Source organism: Oncorhynchus keta, chromosome 20 (assembly GCF_023373465.1).
Source record: "Oncorhynchus keta strain PuntledgeMale-10-30-2019 chromosome 20, Oket_V2, whole genome shotgun sequence".
In the NCBI taxonomy this organism is placed as follows: domain Eukaryota; kingdom Metazoa; phylum Chordata; class Actinopteri; order Salmoniformes; family Salmonidae; genus Oncorhynchus; species Oncorhynchus keta.
The window spans coordinates 24,146,420-24,173,836 of record NC_068440.1 but is presented as its reverse complement, the minus strand read 5'-3'; the positions used below and the strand labels follow the sequence as shown (position 1 = coordinate 24,173,836).

Sequence of the window (27,417 nt, the reverse complement as noted above, 5' to 3'; positions counted from 1 at the left end):
AATAACACATTCTTATTTACAAATAAATTACGGTCTAGGAACTGCCTTGTTTAGTTTTTGTCGACGTTTACTGACAACGGCCATATTCAACGGGTGTTGAGCATTTGTAAATTCATTAGTTATTCTGCGCTCTGGCACACTCAGACGAGAGCTCTCTGAAGACGAAGTAGATAGCCAGAGCGAATTTACGAACGCACCCTCTGTTTACACCTCTACGTGCTCTTTCTACGGCTTGACGTCACAGAGGACCCCACCTACCGCATGTGAGTGCACAAGATTGCAGGAGCGAAGTGGGGAACCTGCAAGCTTTTGGATCAAATAAGAATAGCAGAAACAACAAATAGCGTGAGGATGGAGCAAGCAGATCAAGGTAAGATATTTGTTACAGCATGCAAAATGATAGTACTATTACTGACAACCATTTTAAAACTCTGTTTAGTTTGTTTCTAACCAAAGTTAGCCAGCTAGCTGTAGGCTAATCAGAGCATATGCTAACTAACTCAAATTCAGCCTTCTGCAGAAGCTTTAAAAAAAAAAAAAAATCTAAAACAAAGAATGTTCTCGTCTTCGATATACCCAGAGACAATAATATGCAAGCCATTAATCTCAAACCAGACAAGTTAAACATTGTACAATGTTCCTGTTCTTTGAACGTGGGAGGAAAAACAATACACATAAGACAAGGAAGTTTGTCTAGTCCTCGAATTTAAAACCCAGCCTCAATTGTTAACGTTACTTTGTTGCACGCGTATGAAAGAACGTTGAAAGAGTCATAATATTGGTTCAAGCATTACATTTATGTGTTGATTTGCTGTTCTTTTCACTGAAGTGGGTTGAAAATACAGTTTACCATATGTTTGCTCCAGGAACGCCCACACACCACACCTTGCTCTAGATGTGTCATACATTCCTTACTGTGTACAGATTGTTCTTGATCATTCACATGTGTGCCTTTTTTACCCATTGTTAAGTTCACTGTATGTCTTTCGTCGTTTTAAAGGTTTGTGAACAACTTCTTTATCTCCGTTGTAGACAATGTCTCTGATGGCACAGTTGTCACAATTACATTTTCACACTTTGAATGTACTATGTGTATGATGATGTTACGTTTATTTGATAGGCCTCATCACTAAAGTGTACTAGGTTATGAACAGCCTTAGATTTGCACTGTTCTTGTGGTTATTTTTTATTTTATTTAACTAGGCAAGTCAGTTAAGAACAAATTCTTATTTTCAATGACGGCCTAGGAACAGTGGGTTAACTGCCTGTTCAGGGGCAGAACGACAGATTTGTACCTTGTCAGCTCAGGGGTTTGAACTTGCAACCTTCTGGTTACTAGTCCAAAGCTCTAACCACTAGGCTACCCTTGTGCTGTTGACAGAATGTTGTCTAGTAGTCTATCAGCACTTTTTCAGTTTTCCTGCCATCTCGGAAATGGGTAAACACTTAATGTCTCTACAGGTCTAGCCTATGGTTTTACTCCCAGAATGATATACACCTTTCACATTAACAATCCAGGTAGTAACCTATGCCACTTGAGTGTCATTTTGAGGAGGAGCATCACTGGGAGAATCTGAATTGCATACTCCTCGCTTCCTAACTCCCTCCACCTTCTCAAAACCCATTGGAGGAGAAGGTCAGAGGGGAGGGACCTCTGGCTTTCTCATTCAATGGTTTTTGAGGAGGCGAGGAGTATGGAATGAGATTCTCCCACTGTCTATGTCTGCACGCCAGTCCCCTATGACCCCTCTGACCACTTCCCTGTTCTCTTCCCTCCCCCCCTCAGTTTCCCATTCTGCCCAACATCCCTCTTGGGAGGTGATTCGATGCAGGGCCAGACAGGTAGCAGCTGAATGCATCTTTCCTGGCTTTGATTACTCCCTTTCCTCTCCTCTCCTGCTGGGCAGCCATCTGCCTTGTGCCTCCCTCTCCTCCCTCCTCTCCGTTCATGTCTGCTTGCCCACTTCTCACGTCTCACTGCAGCTGGTATTCAGGCCAGGGAGCAGCGTGTTGTTTAAACAACAGATTGCAGGATGATGCCAGAGACACACGGTGTCTTGTTTGTGTACTTTGCAGGAGGGGTTGCCAGGTAGGAAGGCCTCTGACCTGCTTGTCTTTTTCTTCTATATAGATTATATTTTAGTCACCTGTCATGAGCAGGATCAGCATCCTTCGGCACATAGAGGTGATGCTGTTTCCTGAGGTCCATCTGCTTGTTCACGCACGCACACACACAAAATTACCTTTTGATACCTTTTGTATGTTGGTGCTCATCAAAAGCAGACCTGGCATTCAATACAAAAGGCAGCGTTGTTCACATGCCAGCAAATATTACCCCCTTTTTTTATGACCTTTTAATTGAAAATAGTTAGTCCCAGTGTACACTGGATATGAAACAGCTCTGTTGCCAAGATTTTCATCAGGGTGACTCATGATGGGACAACCAGTCAACGGTTTTCTTCTTGTCAGGCAGCTGTCATGGCAACAGTGAGATGTACAGTTTGTTTTTAGTGCTTCAGGTAAAAGCAGTAGGAGAGCCTGTGTCTGACTGCACCTACATCTGGAGCCGAATTGACCAATATCAGCCAAACATTGTGCCTAAATAGATTGAAGAGCACTTTTTAAAAATGTTTAATATAGTGTCTTTTGCAGGTCTATCTTTCATCAGAATTTAAGGTAACCTTAATGACAAAGGCCTAAAAAGGAACTGTTTTACCAGGGGGGAAATGCCTTTTATTGTAGGGTTTACTGGTGTTACTTAGGGAATGGCTCCAGTTCAGTAAACATATACACTACAGGTGAAAAGTTTTAGAACACCTACTCATTTGAGGGTTTTTAATTATTTTTACTATTTTCTACATTGTAGAATAATAGTGAACACTTCAAAACTATGAAATAACACATATGGAATCGTGTAGTTAACCAAACCCAAATATATTTGAGATTCTTCAAATAGCCACCCTTTGCCTTGATGACCGCTTTGCACACTCTTGGCATTCTCTCAACCAGCTTCATGAGTCACCTGGAATGCATTTCAATTAACAGTTGTGCCTTGTTAATTTGTGGAATTCCTTTTCTTCTTAATGTGTTTGAGTCAATCAGTTGTGTGGGGGGTATACAGAAACTAGCCCTATTTGGTAAAAGACCAAGTCCATATTATGGCAAGAACAGCTCAAATAAGCAAAGAGAAATGACAGTCCATCATTACTTTAAGACATGAAGGTCAGTCAATACGGAAAATGTAAAGAACTTTGAAAGTTCCTTCAAGTGCAGTCGCAAAAAACATCAAGTGCTGTGATGAAACTGGCTCTAATGATCACCACCACAGGAAAGGAAGACCCAGAGTTACCTCTGCGTCAGAGGATAAGTTCATTAGAGTTACCAGCCTCAGAAATTATAGCCTAAATAAGTGCTTCAGAGTTCAAGTAACAGCCACATCTCAACATCAACTGTTCAGAGGAGACTGTGTGAATCAGACCTTCATGGTTGAATTGCTGCAAAGAAACCACAACTAAAGGACACCAATAAGAAGAGACTTGCTTGGTACCAAGAAACATGAGCATCGGACATGAGACCGGAGTAAATTTGTCCAAATTTGAGATTTTTGGTTCCAACCGCCGTATCTTTTTGTGGGTGAACGGATGATCTCCGCATGTGTATTTCCCACCGTAAAGCATGGAGGAGGAGGTGTTATAGTGTCACCAGCAAAGCACCCCCACACAGTCTGTGGTTTATTTAGAATTCAAGGCACACCAGCATGGCTACTACAGCATTCTGCAACAATGCGCCATCCCATCTGGTTTGGGCTTAGTGGGACTATAATTTGTTTTTCAACAGGACAATGATCCAACACACCTCTAAGCTGTGTAAGGGCTATTTTACCAAGAAGGAGAGTGATGGAGTGCTGCATCAGATGACCTGGCCTCCACAACCCCCCAATCTCAACCAAATTGAGAAGTCTGGGATGAGTCGAACCGCAGAGTGAAGGAAAAGCAGCCAACATGTGCTTAGCATATGTGGGAACTCCTTCAAGACTGTTGGAAAAGCATTCCAGGTGAAGCTGATTGAGAGAATGCCAAGAGTGTGCAAAGGGTGGCTATTTGAAGAATCTCAAATTATAAAATATGTTCTGATTTAACACTTTTTTTTTTTTTTTTTGTTGGTTACTACATGATTCCATATGTGTTATTTCATAGTTTTGATGTCTTCACTATTATTCTACAATGTAGAAAATAGTCTAAAGATAACCCTTCAATGAGTAGGTGTTCTAATGTTTTTAATGTACTTCTCTGCCTCTTTGTTTAATTGAGCTGAGTTGATACAAACACCCCTTTCTTCCTATTTTCTGTTTCATAGTTGCCATTGGTTACTCACCTACTGTATTTGCTCAGGGGTCCGTTTTTGCTCTCAGCGGTCCTTTCGTTGGTACAGTGCCGGGGAATGTCTTTCTGCACAAAATGAGGCCCAGATATATGTCTTTACTTTAGCGAGCCTTATGCTGTGATGTAAGTTATTTGTGGAGACATTGTACATGTGTGAGCTGCAGTTTACCTCGAGTAGGCTACCACCTCGCTAGTGGGATGTGAAAGGACCAATGAGATGTTTATTTTTCACTCTGACTGATAGTTTGGAGCAGAACTAACAAGAAGCTTGGGCCTATGTCAAGTCTATTTGTAATGTGCAAAGGGTACACAATAATTGTGGTGCGTTCGTTCATACAGACAACTCTGGTCATATTTCTGCTTTGTATGTGTTAGCCTAGGTTTACCTATTGTATTAAAAGCACCTCTGTCACTTTATACACAAACTCCAGAATTCGCTGCTTTAAATTCAGTAGCCTACCCCTCCTCTCCTAGTTAAGCATGCAAGAGTATGTGTGGTCTCAATGGTGCAGAGTACTCTCTGGTAATTTAATCTATTTCTTTTTTTATTTTAGTGCTTTTGATATTGCATGTAGGTCGCAACATTGCTGGGACCATGACTAGCAAGTGAGCTGTGTCACATGGGCTACGCCTAAATTACATTGTGGGACTGTTGGGTTCGGGACCAGTTCTTGCTGGGTAGGAGTCGGACAGAAAGCCAGCAGGAGCGGGCGGGTACGGAATCAAAAGCTGCAGCAGCAGAGGGGGGTGAAGAAATCAGTCCCGCGCAGACCTCTAGTACACAGTACCATGAAATGCTTGCAGGTTCACCGTGCAACAATGTGGCATAATAGGTAGACACAACAGGTGTAGTAGACCTTACAGTGAAGTGCTTACGTACAGGCTCAAACCAATAGTGCGGGAAAAAAGGTGTGTGTGTGGGTAAGTAAAGAAATAAAACAACAGTGAAAATACATTTGAAAAAAGAGTAGTAAGGCTATATACAGACACTGGTTAGTCAGGCTTATTGAGGTAGTATGTACATGAATGTATAGTTAAAGTGACTATGCATATAAAATAAACAGAGAGTAGCAGCAGCGTTTAAAAAAAGGGGTTGGGGGGGCACACAATGCAAATAGTCCGGGTAACCATTTGGTTACCTGTTCAGGAGTCTTATGGCTTGGGGGGTAGAAACTGTTGAGAAGCCTTTTTGTCCTAGACTTGCCATGCGGTAGTAGAGAGAACAGTCAATTACATTTAACATTTAAGTCATTTAGCAGACGCTCTTATCCAGAGCGACTTACAAATTGACTGGGGTCAATGACTGGGGTGGCTTGGATCTTTGACAATTTTTCGGACCTTCCTCTGACACCGCCTGGTGTAGAGGTCCTGGATGGCAGGCAGCTTTGACCCAGTGATGTACTGGGCCGTACGCACTACCTTCTGAAGTGCCTTGCGGTTGGAGGCCGAGCAATTGCTGTACCAGGCAGTGATGCAACCGGTCAGGATGCTCTCGATGTTGCAGCTGTAGAACCTTTTGAGGATCTTAGGACCCATGCCAAACCTTTTTAGTTTCCTGAGGGGGAATATGCTTTGTCGTGCCCTCTTCAAGACTGTCTTGGTGTGTTTGGACCATTCTAGTTTGTTGTTGATGTGGACACCAAGGAATTTTAAGCTCTCAACCTGCTCCACTACAGCCCCGTTGTTGAGAATGGGGACATGCTCGGTGCTCCTTTTCCTGTAGTCCACAATAATCTCCTTAGTCTTGGTTACGTTGAGGGATAGGTTGTTATTCTGGCACCACCCGGCCAGGTCTGGGACCACCTGCCTACAGGCTGTCTCGTCGTTGTCGGTGATCAGGCCTACCACTGTTGTGTCGTCAGCAAACTTAATGATGGTGTTGGAATCATGCCTGGCCATGCAGTCGTGGGTGAACAGGGAGGGCAGGAGGGGACTGAGCACGCACCCCTGGGGAGCTCCAGTGGTGAGGATCAGCTTGGCAGATGTGTTGCTACCTACCCTGACCACCTGGGGGCGGCCTGTCAGGAAGTCCAGGATCCAGTTGCAGAGGGAGGTGTTTAGTCCCAGGATCCTTAGCTTAGTGATGAGCTTTGAGGGTACTATGGTGTTGAACGCTGAGCTGTAGTCAATGAACAGCATTCTCACATAGGTGTTCCTTTTGTCCAGTTGGGAAAGGGCAGTGTGGAGTGCAACAGAGATGGCATCATCTGTGGATCTGTTTGGGCGGTATGCAAATTGGAGTGGGTCTAGGGTTTCTGGGATAATGGTGTTGATGTGAGCCATTACCAGCCTTTAAAAGCACTTCGTGGTTACGGGCGTGAGTGCTACGGGTCTGTAGTCATTTAGGCAGGTTGCATTTATGTTCTCGGGCACAGGGACTATGGTGGTCTGCTTGAAGCATGTTGTTATTACAGACTCAATCAGGTGTTGAAAATGTCGGGGAAGACACCTGCCAGTTGGTCAGCACATGCCCGGAACACACTTCCTGGTAATCCGTCTGGCCCCGCAGCCTTGTGTATGTTGACCTGTTTAAAGGTCTTACTCACGTCGGCTATGGAGAGCGTGATCACACAGTCGTCCGGAACAGCTGATGCTCTCATGCATGCTTCGGTGTTGCTTGCCTTTGGTAACGCATCCCAGATATTTCAATCCAAACTTTTTCTAAACCTTTGTTGGCAAACAAAATATTTCCTATTGATCTCCTTTCATAATGTAGCATTAACCACAAGCGAGCTCTATATTGGAATGCTGTGAACTGAGGAGAAACTAAACTTTTCTCCTTCCTGTATGCTTCAAAACATGTTTTTCTCTGACATGCGGCCTAACCTAATGATAGTAATTACTGTAAGACCAAGGTCATGGCGAAGTTACTCTAATTAGATTTCAATAAGACACTACTGGCTCCATTCAGAGGTCTGGCTATTGTAGGACGTCTTTCAGAATCTGAGGCAGCAACATCCACCCCCACCAGCCAAGACTGAGACGCCACTAACTGACACTGACATCTCTTCCTGTAAGACCTGGTTAAAACATCAAGGAGCAGACAGTTGTCGTATAGAGGTAACTGCCAAAATAAAGGAAACTCCAAAATAGTGTCTTAATAGGGCGTTAGGCCGCCAGAACAGCTTCAATGCTCCTTGGCATAGAATCTGCAAGTATCTGTAACTCTATTGGAGGGATGTGACACCATTCTTCCACGAGAAATTCCATCATTTGATGTTTTGTTGATGGTGGTGGGAAAAACTCTTTCTCAGGCGCCGCTCCAGAATTTCCCATAAGTGTTCAATTGGGTGGGTATATGAGACAAGCACAGACTCCTTAAACCCCCTACGCTACTTTGAGACCCCTCTTTCAAAGTCCCTGAGATTTCTTCTAGCCATGGTAGCCAAAATAATGGGCAACTGGGCATTTTTATACATGACGCTAAGCATGATGGACACCTGTGTAGAAGCCCCTACTTTGTATCACTCATTTACTCAAGTATTTCTCCTTTATTTAGGCAGTTAATCTACCTGTAGATTAGGGCTGAGCGGTACCTTATTTTACGATATACCGGTATTGATGCACGGACAGGTTTGGGTTTTTACTTAACATTCTATAATGTTGTTTGAATGTTTTTAGTTTCTTAAATGTAATGTCCATTTTCTTTATAGTTTACCTCGCTACTTGAGTCATCTCTCTCTTTCCATGCCACTTTCCACAAAGACCAAGCCCTGTCCCGTCACTCAAGGAGCACATTTGTTGTTCCTCGACCACGAGATGCGTTCAGTCTACATTGTCAATGCAGCTCATGCAACAATGCTGTTTTCACTTTGCTTTTTAATATAAATCCACTAGCGTTCTATAATTACACTTTGGTTATGTTTCGTACATCTGCAAACAGCTAGTTTGTCTTTTCTTAGCAAGTTGGTCCTAAGTCTTGTTAGCTGGTTGGCTAGCTAGCTAATAAATGTACTGAGTCAAAGTAATTACCTATACAGCCTAATAAAACCAGTGATGGTGTAGACTTAAATCAGTTTGCTTGAGAAGATACTGTTGCAAAGAGGAATACGCAAAGCTTGAATATGTTAGCTACATGAAGTAGCTAAGAGAGAACATTTTAATGTAGCCAAAGACTATAGGGTCCCCTAGGAAACACTTGTCAACACTTTGGATACTACCCAGTCACAATAACTCCACCCTGGCATTTCATTCATTGTAATTTCTGTGCTATCTAACCTCCAAACGAGCTTCAATGCCATACAACACTCCTTCCGTGGCCTCCAACTGCTCTTAAACGCTAGTAAAACCAAATGCATGCTTTTCAACCGATCGCTGCCTGCACCCGCATGCCCGACTAGCATCACCACCCTGGATGGTTCCGACCTTGAATATGTGGACATCTATAAGTACCTAGGTGTCTGGCTAGACTGCAAACTCTCCTTCCAGACTCGTATCAAACATCTCCAATCGAAAATCAAATCAAGAGTCGGCTTTCTATTCCGCAACAAAGCCTCCTTCACTCACGCCGCCAAGCTTACCCTAGTAAAACTGACTATCCTACCGATCCTCGACTTCGGCGATGTAATCTACAAAATGGCTTCCAACACTCTACTCAGCAAACTGGATTCAGTTTATCACAGTGCCATCCGTTTTGTCACTAAAGCACCTTATACCACCCACTGCGACTTGTATGCACTAGTCGGCTGGCCCTCGCTACATATTCGTCGCCAGACCCACTGGCTCCAGGTCATCTACAAGTCCATGCTAGGTAAAGCTCCGCCTTATCTCAGTTCACTGGTCACGATGGCAACACCCATCCGTAGCACGCGCTCCAGCAGGTGTATCTCACTGATCATCCCTAAAGCCAACACCTCATTTGGCCGCCTTTCGTTCCAGTACTCTGCTGCCTGTGACTGGAACGAACTGCAAAAATCACTGAAGTTGGAGACTTTTATCTCCCTCACCAACTTCAAACATCTGCTATCTGAGCAGCTAACCGATCGCTGCAGCTGTACATAGTCTATTGGTAAATAGCCCACCCATTTTCACCTACCTCATCCCCATACTGTTTTTATTTATTTACTTTTCTGCTCATTTGCACACCAATATCTCTACCTGTACATGACCATCTGATCATTTATCACTCCAGTGCTAATCTGCAAAATTTTAATTATTCGCCTACCTCATGCCTTTTGCACACATTGTATATAGACTCCCCCTTTTTCTACTGTGTTATTGACTTGTTAATTGTTTACTCCATGTGTAACTCTGTGTTGTCTGTTCACACTGCTATGCTTTATCTTGGCCAGGTCGTAGTTGCAAATGAGAACTTGTTCTCAACTAGCCTACCTGGTTAAATAAAGGTGAAATAAAAATAAAAAAATAATACAATTTCAAACAACACTGTTCTCAAAGTGCACACTTCTTTATTCTTCTCCCCCTTTTCGTGATATCCAATTGGTAGTTAGTCTTGTCCCATCGCTGCAACTCCCGTACAGACTCGGGAGAGGCGAAGGTCGAGAGCTGTGCGTCCTCAGAAACACAACCCAGCCAAGCCGCACTGCTTGACACAATGCCCGCTTAACCCGGAAGCCAGCCGCACCAATGTGTCAGAGGAAACACTGTACACTTGGGGACCGTGTCAGCATGCACTGCGCCCGGCCCGCCGCAGCAGTTTCTAGACCGCGATGGTACAGGTACATCCCGTCCAAACCCTCCCCTAACCTGGATGACGCTGGGCCAATTGTGTGCCGTCCCATGGGTCTCCTGGTCACAGATCCATGCTGAGACAAAGCCTGGACTCGAAACAAGATCTCTAGTGGCACAACTTGCATTGTGATGCAGTGCCTTAGACCACTGCGCCTCTCGGGAGGCCCCACACTATTATGTTGTATTTCCATGATTGCAACAGTTCATCCAAGTGTTTAGATCAAGATCAAGTCAAGTCAAATTTGCAACGTTTGGTTAAAAATAAGGCCTAGATTTTTTTGCCTATATCCTGCAGCCCTATGTGGCCGTGTGGAAATGCTCTCAAATGAGTGCAGGAAATGCAGAAATGTATAAAAATGCAGACATTTTTGGGGGTTGACATTTAATTGAACAGAATAAAACAATCAGAATGGAAACATATTGAAATCACTTAAAATGAATGTGTTGCCAGCCTAGGGTCACGCACTACTCATTAAGTAAATGTTTTACTTGTATTATTCAAAAACAAAAAATACCATCATACTGTCAAAAATCTGAAAATTACAGTGAAATGGTATTTGGGCCATATTGCTCAGCCCTACTACCAAGCAGAAGATGGCGATACGCCTGACCAGATCGCAGGTAGCCTAGCGGTTAAGAGTTGGGCCAGTAACCGAAAGGTCTGGTTCGAATCCCCGACCCTAGGTGAAAAATCTACCGACGTGCCCTTGAGCAAAGCTCTTAACCCTAATTGCTCCTGTAAGTTGCACTGGATAAGAGCGTCTGCTAAATGATGATTCCATGTCATGTCAGCTGTAATGTGGATGTGGATGTCCACTCCATACTTCTATCACAGAAGGGTTTGCGTCTGTTGCTTTATTTTCACCCAACTTCCTCCAAGTCCCGTGATGCAAGACAAAGGCCTGTATATGAGGAGGATCACAGAAGGAAACCCTGCAGTCTCCCATCTTTGCTCGTATGCTGCTGTTAACGTTGTTGCTTTTCTTGTTATGCTGCTAATGTTCTCCCCTTTGCAACCCCTGCAACAGCACAGTGCTATAAACCCTTGGCATCGGAAATGTTCGGGGTGCACAATTCATTACAGCTTCTATTACTTTCTGTGAATTCATTACAATGTCTACTTTATGTAAATGAATTACCACGTCTATTACTTTATGTGAATTCATTACAGGGTCTATTTCTTTATGTGAGTTTTTCATCCGACTGTGATTTGGCTGGGCTGTAGGCGAGCCTGGGGGAGCACTAACATTAGACTGAGGGGAGAAACCTGGGCCTGGCTGTAAAAGTCAAACTGAATAACCCGGCTGGTTTTTGGGTTCAAGTGGAGAAAAATGTAGGATTCCTGCTCATAAGATCTTGAGGAAATCGAGACAAATGTAAAGCAAGGAACATCTCCATGGGAGAAGGACATGATTGCCATCTCTGAATGACATTATTGTTGTGAGAGCCTGAAAGATAAGCTGTCTTCTAGCTCAGATTACACCACCAAAATATAGATTTGCTCTCTTTTATTATTTACGCCCAAGGAAAGCTCCCCTCATATCCATGAAGTGCCTCAGTAGAACTCCCTCTCTAGTAGATCGTCACGGGCCTCCTATCATAACACTGGATATCGCAGGCCTCCCCTCTCACATGGCACCCCTGGCTGTGTCCAGGCCTGGACTGGAGACTTGAGTCATCTCCCAGTGTCCCCTTTTTAGGTGTGGAGAAATCCTCGGCCTCTTCATCTCCACACTGTCTGGCTTCTATCCTGCCCCTAACTGACTGACTGGCCAGCCACGGTTGGGCTGGGTCTGGGCTGGAAAGTCATCATCCATCCAGCCAGTGTCTCATGATTCCTGTTTGGGACCCTCCACCATGTGACACGGTGCGCAGGGAATAATCTACTGACAAGTCGCTGTGGAGTATTAACAACTTAAAAGAGCGTCATTCTGTCTGACCACGGTGGCCATTGTGTGTGTTCAAACTCTGCTGGGCAGTGGTAAAATGGATGTCTGACACTGGTCCCGGTTTTGAGGGAATAAGAAAAACAGGAAGCAGGAAGTAAGAACAGTGGCACTCCTTCCTTTGCCAGTTTAAACCCGCTGTTTCATCAGTAGCCTATGTGTAACGGATCATTTTTTAGTTGCCAACTCGGGTTTCTGGAAATGTACAGTTCAGACAAAGAGATGGCTATCTGCTGTTTTGAATCATTATCCCCACTGAAGACAAATACCTAACTTGTAAACCTACACCTAAATGGAGAGGCAGTGCATATTACAGCCAATGTGTTCTCATAATTGTGTTTGCTCTATAACCTGTTAGTTCATATGCTTTGACCCCGTGATATGTAGGGTTAAGGCCGAGACAAGAAGACTGGCAGAATAAATTCAACCACACCTTTTTTTTCTTTACAGAACCGGGGAGCAACAACTGTCCGGTGGAGTCCACAAAGCATGTTGCATGTAACAAACAGTTACAAGACCTACAGCAGGGTCAAGCAAGTTCATGGTTCTGATCTTTTCTGACTACTAAACAACTATTGATTTTAGAACACCAGAGAGTTGCCGCAAAGAATATAGGAGCTTGTTCCACTATTCCAGCACCATTTCAACATCCTCAAATCACCTCTGCTTAGTCTAATACAGGGACAAATAAAAGATTCCAAAGACAATTTAGTCCAATCAACGTAAGCTAAATATGTGGCTGTCCATGGTACTGATTTGTGTGCGTGAGACTCATCCTACTTGTAGAGAAACGCCAATGCCATCCTCTGTTTCATGTTGCCGATCTGGTCTATGGCATACAGTACCCTCTTAGTTTTTGTTGTCCTAGGATACCTGGCTAAAATGCTTGCTTGCTTGCTAGGCTAACTTCCTTTCATGGGCAACGATGTGCCAGCTAATTAACATTAACCTTCTACATCTAGCTACATATTGAACTTCCATCCTCTCAGGCTAGAGACACGGTGTATGAATTTATGGTTGGATCAGAATCACTGTAATAATCATTGGCCAGTACGGTAATTTAATAAAAAGTCCAAATCCCTATCTCTATCCGTGGCTAATTTAGGAAAGGGACAATTTTAGCTAGCTAGCTAGCCACCGGAGGACAACAACACAATGAGATGCAACAATTCATTTTTTTCTTTCTGTCAATGATGTTTGATGTGAAGCCAAATCCAACTGGCTTCCCTTGACACCCTCAGTTTAGCTCAATGCTGAATGGCTATATTCATTTTTTTTAATCAAGGGAGGGCAAATGCTCGCTGGCTTCCTTTTCCGTTCAATGCTACAGGTGGCAACACTATCATACTCTTTTTGACCAGACAGCATCAGATAAGGCTACACATAGCGGAGACAGAAGGAGGGGGGAGTCTGGCTTCAAATCAAATTTTATTGGTCACATACAGATGGCTAGCTGATGTTAATGCGAGTGTAGCAAAATGCTTGTGCTTCTAGCTCTGACCGTGCAGTAATCTCTAACAAGTAATCTAACAATTTCACAACAACTACCTTATGCACACAAGTGTAAAGGAATTAATATAAATCTATGGATGAGCGATGGCCGTGCAGCATAGGCAAGATGCAGTAGATGGTATAGAGTACACTATATACATATGAGATGAGTAATGTAGGGCATGTAAACATTATATAAAGTGGCATTGTTTAAAGTGCCTAGTGATACATTTATTACATCCAATTTTTAATTATTAAAGTGGCTAGAGATTTGAGTCAGTATGTTGGCAGCAGCCAGTCTTTTTGGCCTTCATGTGACATCGGGTGGTGTAGATGTCCTGGAGGGAAGGTAGTTTGCCCCCGGTGATGCGTTGTGCAGATCTAACTACCCACTGGAGAGCCTTCCGGTTGTGGGCGCAGCAGTTGCTGTACCAGGTGGTGATACAGGCCGACAGGATGCTCTCGATTGTGCATCTGTAGAAGTTTGAGGGTTTTTGGTGACGAGCCAAATTTCCTCAGCCTCCTGAGGTTGAAGAGACGCTGTTGCACCTTCATCACCACACTGTCTGTGTGGGTGGACCATTTCAGTTTGTCCATGATGTGTACGCAGAGGAACTAAAAACTTTACACCTTCTCCACTACTGTACCATCAATGTGGATAGGGGGGTGCTCCCTCTGCTGTTTCCTGAAGTCCACGATCATCTCCTTTGTTTGGTTGTTGAGTGTGAGGTTATTTTCCTGACCACACTCCGAGGGCCCTCACCTCCTCTCTGTAGGCCGTCTCGTCCTTGTTGGTAATCAAGCCTACCACTGTGGTGTCGTCTGCAAACTTGAAGATTGAGTTGTAGGCGTGCTTGGCCACGCAGTCATGGGTGAACAGGGACTACAGGAGAGGACTGAGAACACCCCCTTGTGGGGCCCCATTGTTGATGATCAGCTGGGTTGAGCTGTTTCCTACCCTCACCACCTGGGGGTGGCCAGTCAAAGTCCAGGACCCAGTTGCACAGGGTGGGGTCGAGACCCAGGGTCTCGAGTTTAATGACGAGTTTGGAGTGTAAACTATGGTGTTAAATGCTGAGCTGTTATCGATGAACAGCATTATTACATAGGTATTCCTCTTGTCCAGATGGGTTAGGGCGGTGATTGCGATTGTGGACCTATTGAGGAGGTAAGCAAATTGGAGTGGATCTAGGGTGTGAGGTAGGGTGGAGGTGATATGATCCTTGACTAGTCTCTCAAAGCACTTCATGATGACAAAAGTGAGTGCTACGGGGCGGTAGTCATTTAGCTCAGATACCTGAGCTTTCTTGGGAACAGGAACAATGGTGGCCCTCTTGAAGCTTGTGGGAACAGCAGACTGGGATTAGGATTGATTGAATATATCCGTAAACACACCAGCCAGCTGGTCTGCGCTTGCTCTGAGGACACGGCTAGGGATGCTGTCTGTGCCAGAAGCCCTGCGAGGGTTAACACTTTGAAATGTTTTACTCACGTTGGCTGCGGTGAAGGAGAGCCCGCAGGTTTTGCTAGCGGGCCGTGTCAGTGGCACTGTATTGTCCTCAAAGCGAGCAAAGAATTTGTTTAGTTTGTCTGGGAGCAAGACGTCAGTGTCTGCGACGGGGCTGGTTTTCTTTTTGTAGTCTGTGATGGATTGTAGATCCTGCCACATACCTCTTGTGTCTGAGCCATTGAATTGCAACTCTACTTTGTCTCTATACTGACGCTTAGCTTGTTTGATTGCCTTGCGGAGGGAATAGCTACACTGTTTGTATTCGGTCATGTTTCCGGTCGCCTTGCCATGATTAAAAGCACTGTTTGTGGTTGGGGAAGGTTTTAATAGTCACCGTGGGTACATCACCGATGCACTTGCTAATATTCTCGCTCACCGACTCAGCATATAGACAACAAAATTGATGTGAGGCTATCCAGAACATATTGCAGTCCATGTGATCGAAGCCATCTTGATGCTTGGAATCAGATTGGTCAGACCAGCATTGAACAGACCTGAGCACGGGTGTTTCCTGTTTTTAGTTTCTCTCTATAGGCTGGGAGAAACAAAATGGAGTCGTGGTCAGATTTGCTGAAAGGAGGGTTTTGTATGCGTCGTGGAAGTTAGATTAGCAATGATCTAGAACGCTGCCAGCCCGGGTCACGCATTCGATATGCTGATAAAATTTAGGGAGCCTTGTTTTCAGATTAACTTTGTTAAAATCCCCAGCTACAATATGCTGCCTCAGGATATGTGGTTTCCAGTTTACATAGAGTCAAATGAAGTTCTTTCAGGACCGTCAATGTGTTTGCTTGGGGGGGATATACATGGCTGTGATTATAATCGAAGAGAATTCTTTTGGTAGATAATTGAGTTCCTGTATGTTGTTATGATCACACCACGACTCGTTAATCATAAGGCATACAGCCCCACCCTTCTTACCAGAGAGATGTTTTTTTTCTGTCGGAGCGATGCGTTAAGACACCGGGTGGCTGTACCGACTCTGATAACGTATCCCGAGTGAGCCATGTTTCCTTGAAACCCGAGAATGTTACAATCTCTGATGTCTCTCTGGAAGGCAACCTTTGCTCGAATTTCATCTACCTTGTCAAGAGACTGGCATTCCTGTATACACGACCACTGTGGAGAAGTTGCATGGATTCAATAAGTTATTGCTATAATTCTTCTAATATTAAAAAAAATGGTAAAGTTCTACTTGTTGGCAAGAAAGTGTGACTACTCGACCTACAGGTTGCTTTTCTTATATCTCTGGAAGAAGGAAATACAAAAATAAATCACAGCTGTAGTTAGCTTGAGCTTCAAGTCATTTGTAATGAGTGCTTTGTGCTCCCATATAGGAATTCTAAGGTATAACCAATCAAACTCCAATCAGACATCACTAGAGCACATAGATTGTATTATTATTATTATACAACATTCAGATACATGAATAGCATATTACTTACTGGTACAAATTTTGCTGTTAGAATGAAATATGCATTAATAATATCACACTTTCCCTTTAAGATGACGAATGGCTGCCTTTTACTTCGTATTTTTATGTGTGTGTGTACTCTGTGACGCATGCTTTGGTAACCGGCCAACAAGGACCAGCCAGAAAGGCAAACATCCGGGACCTATAAACTCACAAACTTCACACCAACTTTGGAGAGAATGAGGAGGTGCCGAGGTTGGTGTGTGTGTGTGCGCACCTGCTTGCTTGCTTGTAAGGAACTTTGTGAATGGAAGTACTCACTGTAAGGCCTCATTGTGACCTGAATCTTTGTATCACAGCCTTGTCATACTGTAATACTTTCCATATATTTCACTGGTAGAATCATTTCTATAGTTCGCAATCCTACACAGATGGTTGCTAGTAAACACATGGCTCTTACAAAGACAAAAACGGACAAATCCAAGATTCCTATAACAATGGCAGAACCTTGCTCCGTTTAATCCAAGGTCCTTCCTTCCTTACCACTCCCCCGAGTGGCGCAGTGGTTTAAGTCATCACTACAGACCCTGGTTTGACCCCGGGCTGTATCACAACCGGCTGTGATCGGGAGTCCCATAGGGTGGCGCACAATTAGCCCAGTGTTTTCCGGGATAGGGGAAGGGTTTGGCCGGGGTGGCCGTCATTGTATATAAGAATTTGTTCTTAACTGACTTGTCTCATTAAATAAAATAAAATGTAGACCCGTACAGAAGTGGCAACATACAGAACGTATGTGTGACACAATACAAACACTGACCCCGCTACTGGCGAGCACCATGGGAAAAGGATGCACGCTAAGGCTATGCTCTGAAACAGACCTGTGTTAGTGAGCATTGGCCTGAACTGTACACCAGTGTAGGTGTCGTATAGGCTACCATTATCATGGCCATATTTTAAAATGCCTACTCTCACAAAAAGTTCATCTATTCTGTCTGCAGTAGACACTAAACAGCACAGTTCGGCATTGGTAGACTACTAAATACAGTACAGCAAGGCTCTCTCCACACGCTACAGCACAGCTCTGTGTTGGTACATACAGCTGCAGCTACCTGCTCTCTGATACATAGTGTCTCTTTCTGTACAGTAACAGTACAGTGGAGCTCCCAGCTGGACAGTCTGAACTGGATTAGCGGCTCGCTGTAATCTGGGGCACTGCAGATTACGGCTGCTTCCATCTCACGGGCCTGCCCTGTCCCGGGCCTGAGCGTGTCATGTGACCAACCAACAAATGGAACCTCGTTTTTCCCCAAGATGACAAGATGGATGGGGAAGGGGCGATAGAGGGAGGGAGAGAGCGACCAGGGCTGTATACTAGAGCTGGAAACTCGTCACAGAAGAGCTCCTGCATTCCACAAATGCTAGCATAGCCTAGCATCTTTATGGTATTTTCCTTTAAAAACCTCCTGGGTGTGCAGATTCAGAAACTGGATGTGTGGATGATTGCAGCAATCCACCAGTGACCTTTGGGATTATTTCCAACAGAGAAGCCTAGCTACCAGGGGACTGGGAGTGCCTGACTAATGACTGTGGTGGTTGGTGATTGCAGAGGGTGACGGCTAAAGGGAAGGTAACTCATTAACACCACAGAGCAACTGTCGTGACGCCACCTCTGCCTGCCTGGATGAGTGCATGTCATGTGAGCCTGCAGCAGAAAGACAGACCCCGAAGACAGGCTAGGAGGCTAGCCCGGCTGGAGCTGTGTGTGTCCGACCGCAACACAGTGTCACATACTGATACACACACACACACACTGTCATATACACGACACACTGTCACGTAATACACTGTCACATACACACACGAAACAGGAGTACCGTGCATCTACCAGACCAGGAGAGGATAATCGGAGCACTGACTGAACTGTGCCCCAGCTGCATGTGTCCGAGCACATGCAGGCAATCTCAGCTGCTACAGTGACCTGAGTCATTGTGGTTGGACCCAGCCACCTAACCCAGCCTGGAGCCACCAAACCCAGCCTGGAGCCACCAAACCCAGCCTGGAGCCACCTAGCCCAGCCTGGAGCCACCTAGCCCAGCCTGGAGCCACCTAACCCAGCCTGGAGCCACCTAACCCAGCCTGGAGCCACCTAACCCAGCCTGGAGCCACCTAACCCAGCCAGGCAACAGCCATGGACACTCTGGAGCAGGAATACAAGTCGCCGTTTGACTTTGAGCAGGGGGTGAATAGCAGCTACCTCTATCTGTCCCCCAGCGTCATTGTAACACCACCAGGCTCACCGCACGTGACTGTCACAGCCAGAGGTAACCAGAGCAGTGTGTGAGTGAGTGAAGACGTTTGTATTTGTACTGGGGCGTGGATAGGGTGTTTGCAAAGAGAATGAAATTGGGGGGGGGTGCATGTTAACAAAAGGAGATCTCCTTTGCGTTTCTTGATGTGTGTGCGTTTAACTGCGCTCTGTTGCTGTCACATTCTGACCTGCTTAATAAAAGGGTCTGTCTGGGGCAGATGTCAAACGGATGATGGGTGGTTGCTGGGGGTTGAACTGACCACACTGAAAACACTCCTAGGAAGAAACCTAGAGTGGATTGTTGGGATGGCATCAGAGGAGCTTGGTCAAGCTATGACGAGACCACACTGAAAACACTCCTAGGAAGAAACCTAGAGTGGATTGTTGGGCTGGCATCAGAGGAGCTTGGTCAAGCTATGACGAGACCGAACAAAGCTGGTGCCAAAGCCCTTTTAAACAAATATTGGTCAAAAAATAGAACAGTTACATGACTCTGCTGGAATCCCATCATTACTAGTTCCAGATAACCTAGAATAATATAATTAGCTTACACAGGCCACTAAAAAAATATATAGAAAGGTTCAATGACTTAATTTAACAATTTAAAAAACCCTTTTGGCTTGTTATACTAACAGGCTAATTATACGCTGCCATTCTGATGGGATTAACCTCAGTTCTCAACAGACGTGCCTCATTTTAAAGTAGTGGCCTTTATTTTTTGGCTGTGAATACAGAGTACCTATACATTACATTGGAGCAAAAACAATCAGCGTTTTGTGTGATATAGGCTAATCTTTATAGTTGCTACCACATCGTGGGCAGGAGTAGTTTGACACCCCTGTTCGAACCCATATAAGGTAGAAGCCCTCGCGGTCTGGGATGGTGGTATAGATTACACAGACCTGTCACTGTCAGCAGTATGGCTACCTGGACCGCAGACACCTTGAGTGCCACTCCCTCGTCGTCAAGGGGAGGGAGGGAAACAATCGGAAAGGTCAAGAAGAGTTAAGTGAATGTGTTGAGCATTTCTACACAATTTATCTCATAGAAATATTATTTGATAGAGTTGGGTACATTTCTGTTAGATTGATGGTAATTTGAGCAACATTGAAGAGCATGCTTCTACTGGTTCACAATTACTCATGAGGCCAAGCCAGTCTTCTCTGTATTCTCTTGGTGTGATGCCTGTTCGCTGAGCAAACCCACTCGGTTGTTTCTTATTTCCAACACACTGTCCCTTACCCAGGAGCTAATTGTTCAAGTCATCATGGTCTTCCTCATCCCCAAGTCTTAATGTGGCCAACAAGCACTAAGGACCAGAAAGTCACTCAATCTCTTAAATCCGATACATTACTGGTTTAGTATCAAGTCACTTTTTTAGCTATTCATGTAAAGCATGAAGAAAAGTGGGTATCTAAAACAGGCTACTGATGCAATCAATTGTCATCCATACAGGTAACATCCATAGATCCATGTCAGCTGCCGTTCTGTGTCTGAGCTTCTGTTACCACAACAGTTCTCTCTAATACTAATCAATTACAGGACCATCCGTTCCCAGGGTCAAAACCAGATCACAAGGAACACCCATGATTCGTGCTGCGCCGGCCAAAACCAATCAGAGAAAGTTAGGGCTGCATCAGCAGCATGGGAAATTGATTTAACTAAGATGTGCACTAATACTAGTTGACTAGTAATTACATAGTGCATCCTACAGAGCAAGAACCATGTGAGTTTTGATTGTTTTTAATAGATTGATGAATCATTATAAAGTAGGAAGTATAATTGAAAGACAGTAAATCTAGATGTGGTATGAACATTCCCCCCAAAAAGAGAGATTTGAAAATATCCACATTTTTCATAACATGGTTCTTTGTTGCTGCTAGTGATCAGTTATTGGAGTTTTTATTCCACTGACGGCCTTTTCCTCAGTGTCTTTTTGATTGACAACTCTGTTCTGAACTACCCCACTTTCTCTTGCATGGCTGTTTCTCTCCTGCTGAAAAATCTGTCTCCATCCAGAAGGTTCAGCTTTTATTCCTGTTACAATCGAAGAGTTTCATTCCAAAACACTATATATACATTTTCAGAAATATTGGTACGTTTGCTTTTATTGTTTTAAATCAATTCTGAGTGAAAAACCGCCCCAATCTATCTAATCATGGCGTTTGTTCAATGACAGATTTTTCACAAATAATGTCTATCACTTAGTTCCATTTCTGAGAGACAATCCATTGTATTTGCAAAATGCTGTATATCCGCCTCACACTCAGAGAAATAAGTAGTACTGCTAGGTTTTACAGTCAAATATAACTAAATGTTTAATAAAGAACTGTACAAATTATACATTTGTGACATCAATATGTATGTATGTATGTGTGTGTGTGTGTGTGTGTGTGTGTGTGTGTGTTTATTTATTTAGTTTTTATTTGATTGAATACAGTAACATGATCTGTATGTAAAACATCTATGTTTAGCAGATTCTCTTGTCCACAGACAACCGCATATGACAGTCGAATATACAGGATACAAATATTTTCCATTCCAGCTTAACAATGGATATATAGCGTTAAACATGGATGGATATATAGTGTTTTGGAAATGAACTCTTCAATTCCTACAGGGTAGAGCTGTGGCTCAAGGCTGAGAGTCCAACATCAAAGAAGTGAGACTACAATATTGTGTGTGTGTTTCACACCTGCCCTTCAAAAGCTCTCTTAATCTAGCTGGTCCCCCCCTCTACCGCCCCTGGACACTGGACTGTCTTCTTCTTCCTCCACTCCAGAAGGAGAAACACTACTAAGTTGACAGCTATCATTGAACACCTGCTGTATCCTCAAGCCTTTGAGGATCAGAAACTCTGAGTATGTCTCTCTTAACTCTCTCTCTTTTACTCTCCCTGTCTCTCTCCATCCTCCCACTACATCTCTCCAGGTGCTGTGAGACCAGACTCTATCTCAGAGGTAGGGGAGGATGCAGTGATGTCGGTGGCCGTGTCCCCTTCCGTCCCCACCCTGACAGAGGAGGAACAGGAGGAGCTGCGAGATGAACTGCTCAGGGTAAGTCAGGAACCCTGGCTCAAGTCAGAGGTCTAGGTATTATAAGAATGTAGATACTTCCAGTGTTATAATGTATAACAAAAACTCTGTTGTACGAATTACAGAATTTTGGTTCTGGGGGTGAAAAAAACGTTAAATTACATTGGTTTCAGTCAATACTACCCAACCCTGCACCCTGTGTTTCTCACCCCTACACCCTGTGTTTTCTCACCCCTACACCCTGTGTTTTCTCACCCCTACACCCTGTGTTTTCTCACCCCTGCACCCTGTGTTTTCTCACCCCTGCACCCTGTGTTTTCTCACCCCTACACCCTGTGTTTTCTAACCCCTGCACCCTGTATTTTCTCACCCCTGCACCCTGTGTTTCTCACCCCTACACCCTGTGTTTTCTCACCCCTACACCCTGTGTTTTCTCACCCCTACACCCTGTGTTTTCTCACCCCTGCACCCTGTGTTTTCTCACCCCTGCACCCTGTGTTTTCTCACCCCTGCACCCTGTGTTTTCTCACCCCTACACCCTGTGTTTTCTCACCCCTGCACCCTGTGTTTTCTCACCCCTGCACCCGGTGTTTTCTCACCCCTACACCCTGTGTGTCCTCGCCCCTGCACCCTGTGTGTCCTCGCCCCTGCACCCTGTGTTGTCCTCGCCCCTGCACCCTGTGTTGTCTCACCCCTGCACCCTGTGTTGTCTCACCCCTGCACCCTGTGTTGTCTCACCCCTGCACCCTGTGTTGTCTCACCCCTGCACCCTGTGTTGTCTCACCCCTGCACCCTGTGTTGTCTCACCCCTGCACCCTGTGTGTCTCACCCCTGCACCCTGTGTTGTCTCACCCCTGCACCCTGTGTTGTCTCACCCCTGCACCCTGTGTTGTCTCACCCCTGCACCCTGTGTTGTCTCACCCCTGCACCCTGTGTTGTCTCACCCCTGCACCCTGTGTTGTCTCACCCCTGCACCCTGTGTTGTCTCACCCCTGCACCCTGTGTTGTCTCACCCCTGCACCCTGTGTTGTCTCACCCCTGCACCCTGTGTTGTCTCACCCCTGCACCCTGTGTGTCTCACCCCTGCACCCTGTGTGTCTCACCCCTGCACCCTGTGTGTCTCACCCCTGCACCCTGTGTGTGTCAACGTCTCACACCGTCTCTGTCCTCCAACGTGTGTCTCTCTCAGGTGGAGGATGAGGTCATGACTCTTTCTCAGGTGCTGGCAGCTAAGGAGAAGCAGGTGGCAGACATCAAGAGGAAGCTGGGCATCACTCCTCTCAACGAGCTCAAACAGAACATCAGCAAGAGCTGGCAGGAGGTCACCACCTCTACTGCGTACGTGGCTGTACACACACATGGACGCACACATACATAACACTTATACACTTGGGGTGGCAGGGTAGCCTAGTGGTTAGAGTGTTGGACTAGTTCCCGAAAGGTTGCAAGTTCAAATCTCTTAGCTGACAAGGTACAAATCTGTCATTCTGCCCCTGAACAGGCAGTTAACCCACTGTTCCTAGGCCGTCATTGAAAATAAGAATTTGTTCTGAACCGACTTGCCTAGTTAAATAAAGGTAAAATAAAAACACAGGCATACACACACATGCAGGTGTCAGCTCTCACATGCCGACTAGTCAGAGGGGGAATGTGTACATTATCGGTCTCTATATTCTCTCATATTTCTTCTTATTCCGTCTTGCTCTCCCTCTCTCTCTCCTAACAGCTACAAGAAGACGTCAGAGGGCCTGTCCGTAGCTGGTCAGAAAGCCACGGCAGCCTTCACCAGCATGGGCTCGGCCATCAGTAGGAAGTTTGAGGACGTCAGGTGAGGCACACACAAGTCTGCGTCTGAAATGACACCCTATTCCCTATATAGTGCAGTACTTTTGACCAGGTCCCAATGAGCTCTGGTCAAAAGTTCTGCACCGTGTAGTGAATAGGGCGCCATTTTGGAAGCATACAAAGACAGGCTCTTTTTTTTACCACAGAGAGGCCCTAAGCTTAGAGCTGAAGTTTTGTAATGTATTCTATCAAGTAGAGTGGGGACTGACGTGGCAGGCAGGATACACATGCGTCTTATCATGGGAAATGTTTTGTTTGTCTGTACATGTCTTTAACACAATACTTGGCCTTTACAGATTGCAATCTATTTCCAATTCCTTTGGGTAAGACTGTCCCTGCCGGTGCCGTTAGTTAGTTCATCTGTACTAAGTCATTTTAGATGCTGCTTAGATCATTACTCTGTAGGTCGTCTTGGAGTGTTAACCCCTGGCTACTAGTAGAGTTCATATCTGACACTGTACTGCATGGGGTCTTCTGTGCTAGGGGGATTTGGTTCTGTGTGAGATCTGCGAGGATTCATTCCAATGCTTATTGTGATTGCATGACTGTCTGTGTACAGTAGGTCTACATTGCCATACATGACTGTCTGTGTACAGTAGGTCTACATTGCCATACATGACTGTCTGTGTACAGTAGGTCTACATTGCCATACATGACTGTCTGTGTACAGTAGGTCTACATTGCCATACATGACTGTCTGTGTACAGTAGGTCTACATTGCCATACATGACTGTCTGTGTACAGTAGGTCTACATTGCCATACATGACTGTCTGTGTACAGTAGGTCTACATTGCCATACATGACTGGTAACTGAGGCCTGTTTTCACCTCAACATAGTCTTAGTCACTTGTCAATTTAACTTGGATTGAATGATGCATGGATTGAATGTAGGAAATAAAGGATGAATGAAGGAATGTGTCTCTACCTCTCCACACTGGGGCACTCTCTTTCTTTGCTAACCCCCTATCTCTCTTTTTTAATGCTGTCGGATAGCATACGCTCCCTACAGCATTCTGCTAGTATGCCCGTGATGAGGTAAGGGAACACGCACATTAACAACCAACCCGCGGCTTGCTGGAACCCTCCTCTGTAGCACCTTCTACAATAACGTCTCGCAGCTTTGTGGACTTGAGGAAAAACTGGCTTGAGTTCCGACATTTTAAAATGGAAATCACAAACATTAGAAGCTATTTTAAACCTCAAATACACTATAAGTTTGCATTCTCCGCTGTGCAGGAGAATTCCCAGCAACGAGTGATCAAATGAAGAGCCTACATCTGTTGGATGAGATGCGACTGCCAACACCCCTGTAGTTTATAGGGACTGAGGTGCATTTCTGACACAAACATTATTTCCTGATCCCTGTTCTTGTATTCTTAGTGTTTTACCCTCTGGACAGTAAATAGTCTCTATGATCTGTGAAGAGACTGGAATGTGGCCACTCTGGGATCATCTATCGTTATCTGACGACCCATCCAGACAGGGTTCAGTTAACATTCCTTATGAAAACAATGACGATAAATGTGTCTCCTTTTTTATGTATCCCAACCTCCCACCTCTGCTTTCTTCCCTGACCTCCCACCACTGCTTTCTTCCCTGACCTCCCACCTCTGCTTTCTTCCCTGACCTCCCACCTCTGCTTTCTTCCCTGACCACCTCCCACCTCTGCTTTCTTCCCTGACCACCTCCCACCTCTGCTTTCTTCCCTGACCACCTCCCACCTCTGCTTTCTTCCCTGACCACCTCCCACCTCTGCTTTCTTCCCTGACCACCTCCCACCTCTGCTTTCTTCCCTGACCACCTCCCACCTCTGCTTTCTTCCCTGACCACCTCCCACCTCTGCTTTCTTCCCTGACCTCTGGATATGGAAGTTGGGTGTCTGTTAGGCTGTGTACAAAATGGCACCCTATTCCCTATATAGGGTACAACTATGGGCCCTGGTCAAAAGTAGTGCACTAAATAGGGAACACACTAGTCTGCAATATCACTCCTGTTCGTCCCGCTCTACTCACATCCCGTGTCCCTCTTCACAGGAACACAACCACCTTTAAGTCGTTTGAGGAGAAAGTCGAGACTTTAAAGGTAAAAGATGAGAAGAGGAGTGAGTAAGAACTTAATCACTTCTCAGTACATTTGGAGGAGCCCTAAAATATTTATCTTTGAATATTTGGGGAGAAATTCATCAAAACACAACAGATGATAAAAATGAATGAATTTGTCTTCATTTATTCATTCAACATCTTTATCTCTTCCTCCACCCTGCAGGTCAAGATGAGCCCAACGGCATCTCAGGGTGACTTTGGCGATGTGTTGACCTCTACAGCGACCTCTGACCCTTCTGTTCCCGTAGAGAAATGGCCAGAGGCCACACCCATCGCCACCCAGGAAGAACAGCCCCACTGAGACCAACCTGACCTTTCACCCCTGACCCCTAGCCAGGCTGACATTCACTAGAACCATACCCTCTTTCCCCTTCTGTCGCCTCACCTCCTCCCTTCTTCAGCTCCCTCTACAACCCTATAGCACAAAACAACAGAACCAACAACCAAAAAAGAAAAATAAGTTTCCCCAGGAACTAAAAAAAAAAAAGTAATTATGAAAATATTGTTGTGACACCGTAACACTTGTAGGTTTGTAGGACTGTATGTTTCTATTTTAATGTCCATGGTTGAGGAACCTGCACAAGTAGAAGAATATACATTACACTTAATGAGAAACTGTATGTCACAGCAAGTGAAGTTGTGATGGCAAAACTAATTGGTTCACACAGGCCCATATCTTTCCATAACTTTGAGTACTAACAGGCATTTGCTTTTTCTTTTCTTTTGATGTACTCCAACCACTGTAATCACTAGGATGTCATTTCTATTCCAACACTGCAGAGGCTTTCTCTGTCATGTATTACTATCACCAATAGCACCAGTAATGTGGTGTAGAGCACAGCTGAGTAGAGTTAATACCAGATCTGTGTAGCTCACACACTCCTCTCACATCGTAACCATATGGGGGTGGTCTAAATCTGACCTCTGAGCAGTTCATAGTGCTTAACTCTGATATCAGAGAAGGTGGGCCAATGCATCCAGATCAGTGTGTAATGATAGTCGCAGATGCATGATTGGTTATAATGGTGTCAGCTGGCCTTGACCCTCAGGTCAGTGCAATTTACATCACTCAAAGCCTCACAGCATGGTGGGCCAAAGTCCGTATTAGTGCACTTGTCTCACTGGCTTCTCTCTGCTTGGTATGCTGAAACACAGCAGGATAGTCACTGGATGCTGTGTACATCTCTCTGCTTGGTATGCTGAAACACAGCAGGATAGTCACTGGATGCTGTGTACTTCTCTCTGCTTGGTATGCTGAAACACAGCAGGATAGTCACTGGATGCTGTGTACTTCTCTCTGCTTGGTATGCTGAAGCACAGCAGGATAGTCACTGGATGCTGTTTACATCTCTCTGCTTGGTATGCTGAAACACAGCAGGATAGTCACTGGATGCTGTGTACTTCTCTGCTTGGTATGCTGAAACACAGCAGGATAGTCACTGGATGCTGTGTACTTCTCTCTGCTTGGTATGCTGAAACACAGCAGGATAGTCACTGGATGCTGTGTACATCTCTCTGCTTGGTATGCTGAAACACAGCAGGATAGTCACTGGATGCTGTGTACTTCTCTCTGCTTGGTATGCTGAAACACAGCAGGATAGTCACTGGATGCTCTGTACTTCTCTCTGCTTGGTATGCTGAAACACAGCAGGATAGTCACTGGATGCTGTGTACTTCTCTCTGCTTGGTATG

General features: G+C 44.9%; 1 protein-coding gene across 6 annotated transcripts; it reads left to right on the top strand.

Annotated features, from left to right (window-relative positions):
* Positions 1-202: 202 nt before the first annotated feature.
* LOC118399576 (tumor protein D52) lies at positions 203-27,417 on the top strand. Of its 6 annotated transcripts, none has more exons than XM_035795759.2 (8): positions 203-370; positions 21,674-21,798; positions 22,967-23,115; positions 23,504-23,605; positions 23,919-23,945; positions 24,617-24,658; positions 25,657-25,705; positions 25,889-27,417. In XM_035795759.2, the coding sequence occupies exons 1-8, from the start codon at positions 352-354 to the stop codon at positions 26,024-26,026; spliced, it is 651 nt and encodes a 216-aa protein (XP_035651652.1). In that variant the 5' UTR covers positions 203-351; the 3' UTR covers positions 26,027-27,417. The 6 variants fall into 6 exon arrangements, with proteins under 6 accessions (XP_035651652.1, XP_035651656.1, XP_035651653.1 ...); XM_035795763.2 differs by having other exon boundaries at positions 25,657-25,724; XM_035795760.2 differs by lacking the exon at positions 23,919-23,945.

Coding starts and splice junctions, on each gene's coding strand:
- LOC118399576 (XM_035795759.2), top strand. Junction 23,606..23,918: donor AGGAAGTTTGAGGACGTCAG/GTGAGGCACACA, acceptor TGGCCTTTACAG/ATTGCAATCTATTTCCAATT. Junction 25,706..25,888: donor AGAAAGTCGAGACTTTAAAG/GTAAAAGATGAG, acceptor TCCACCCTGCAG/GTCAAGATGAGCCCAACGGC.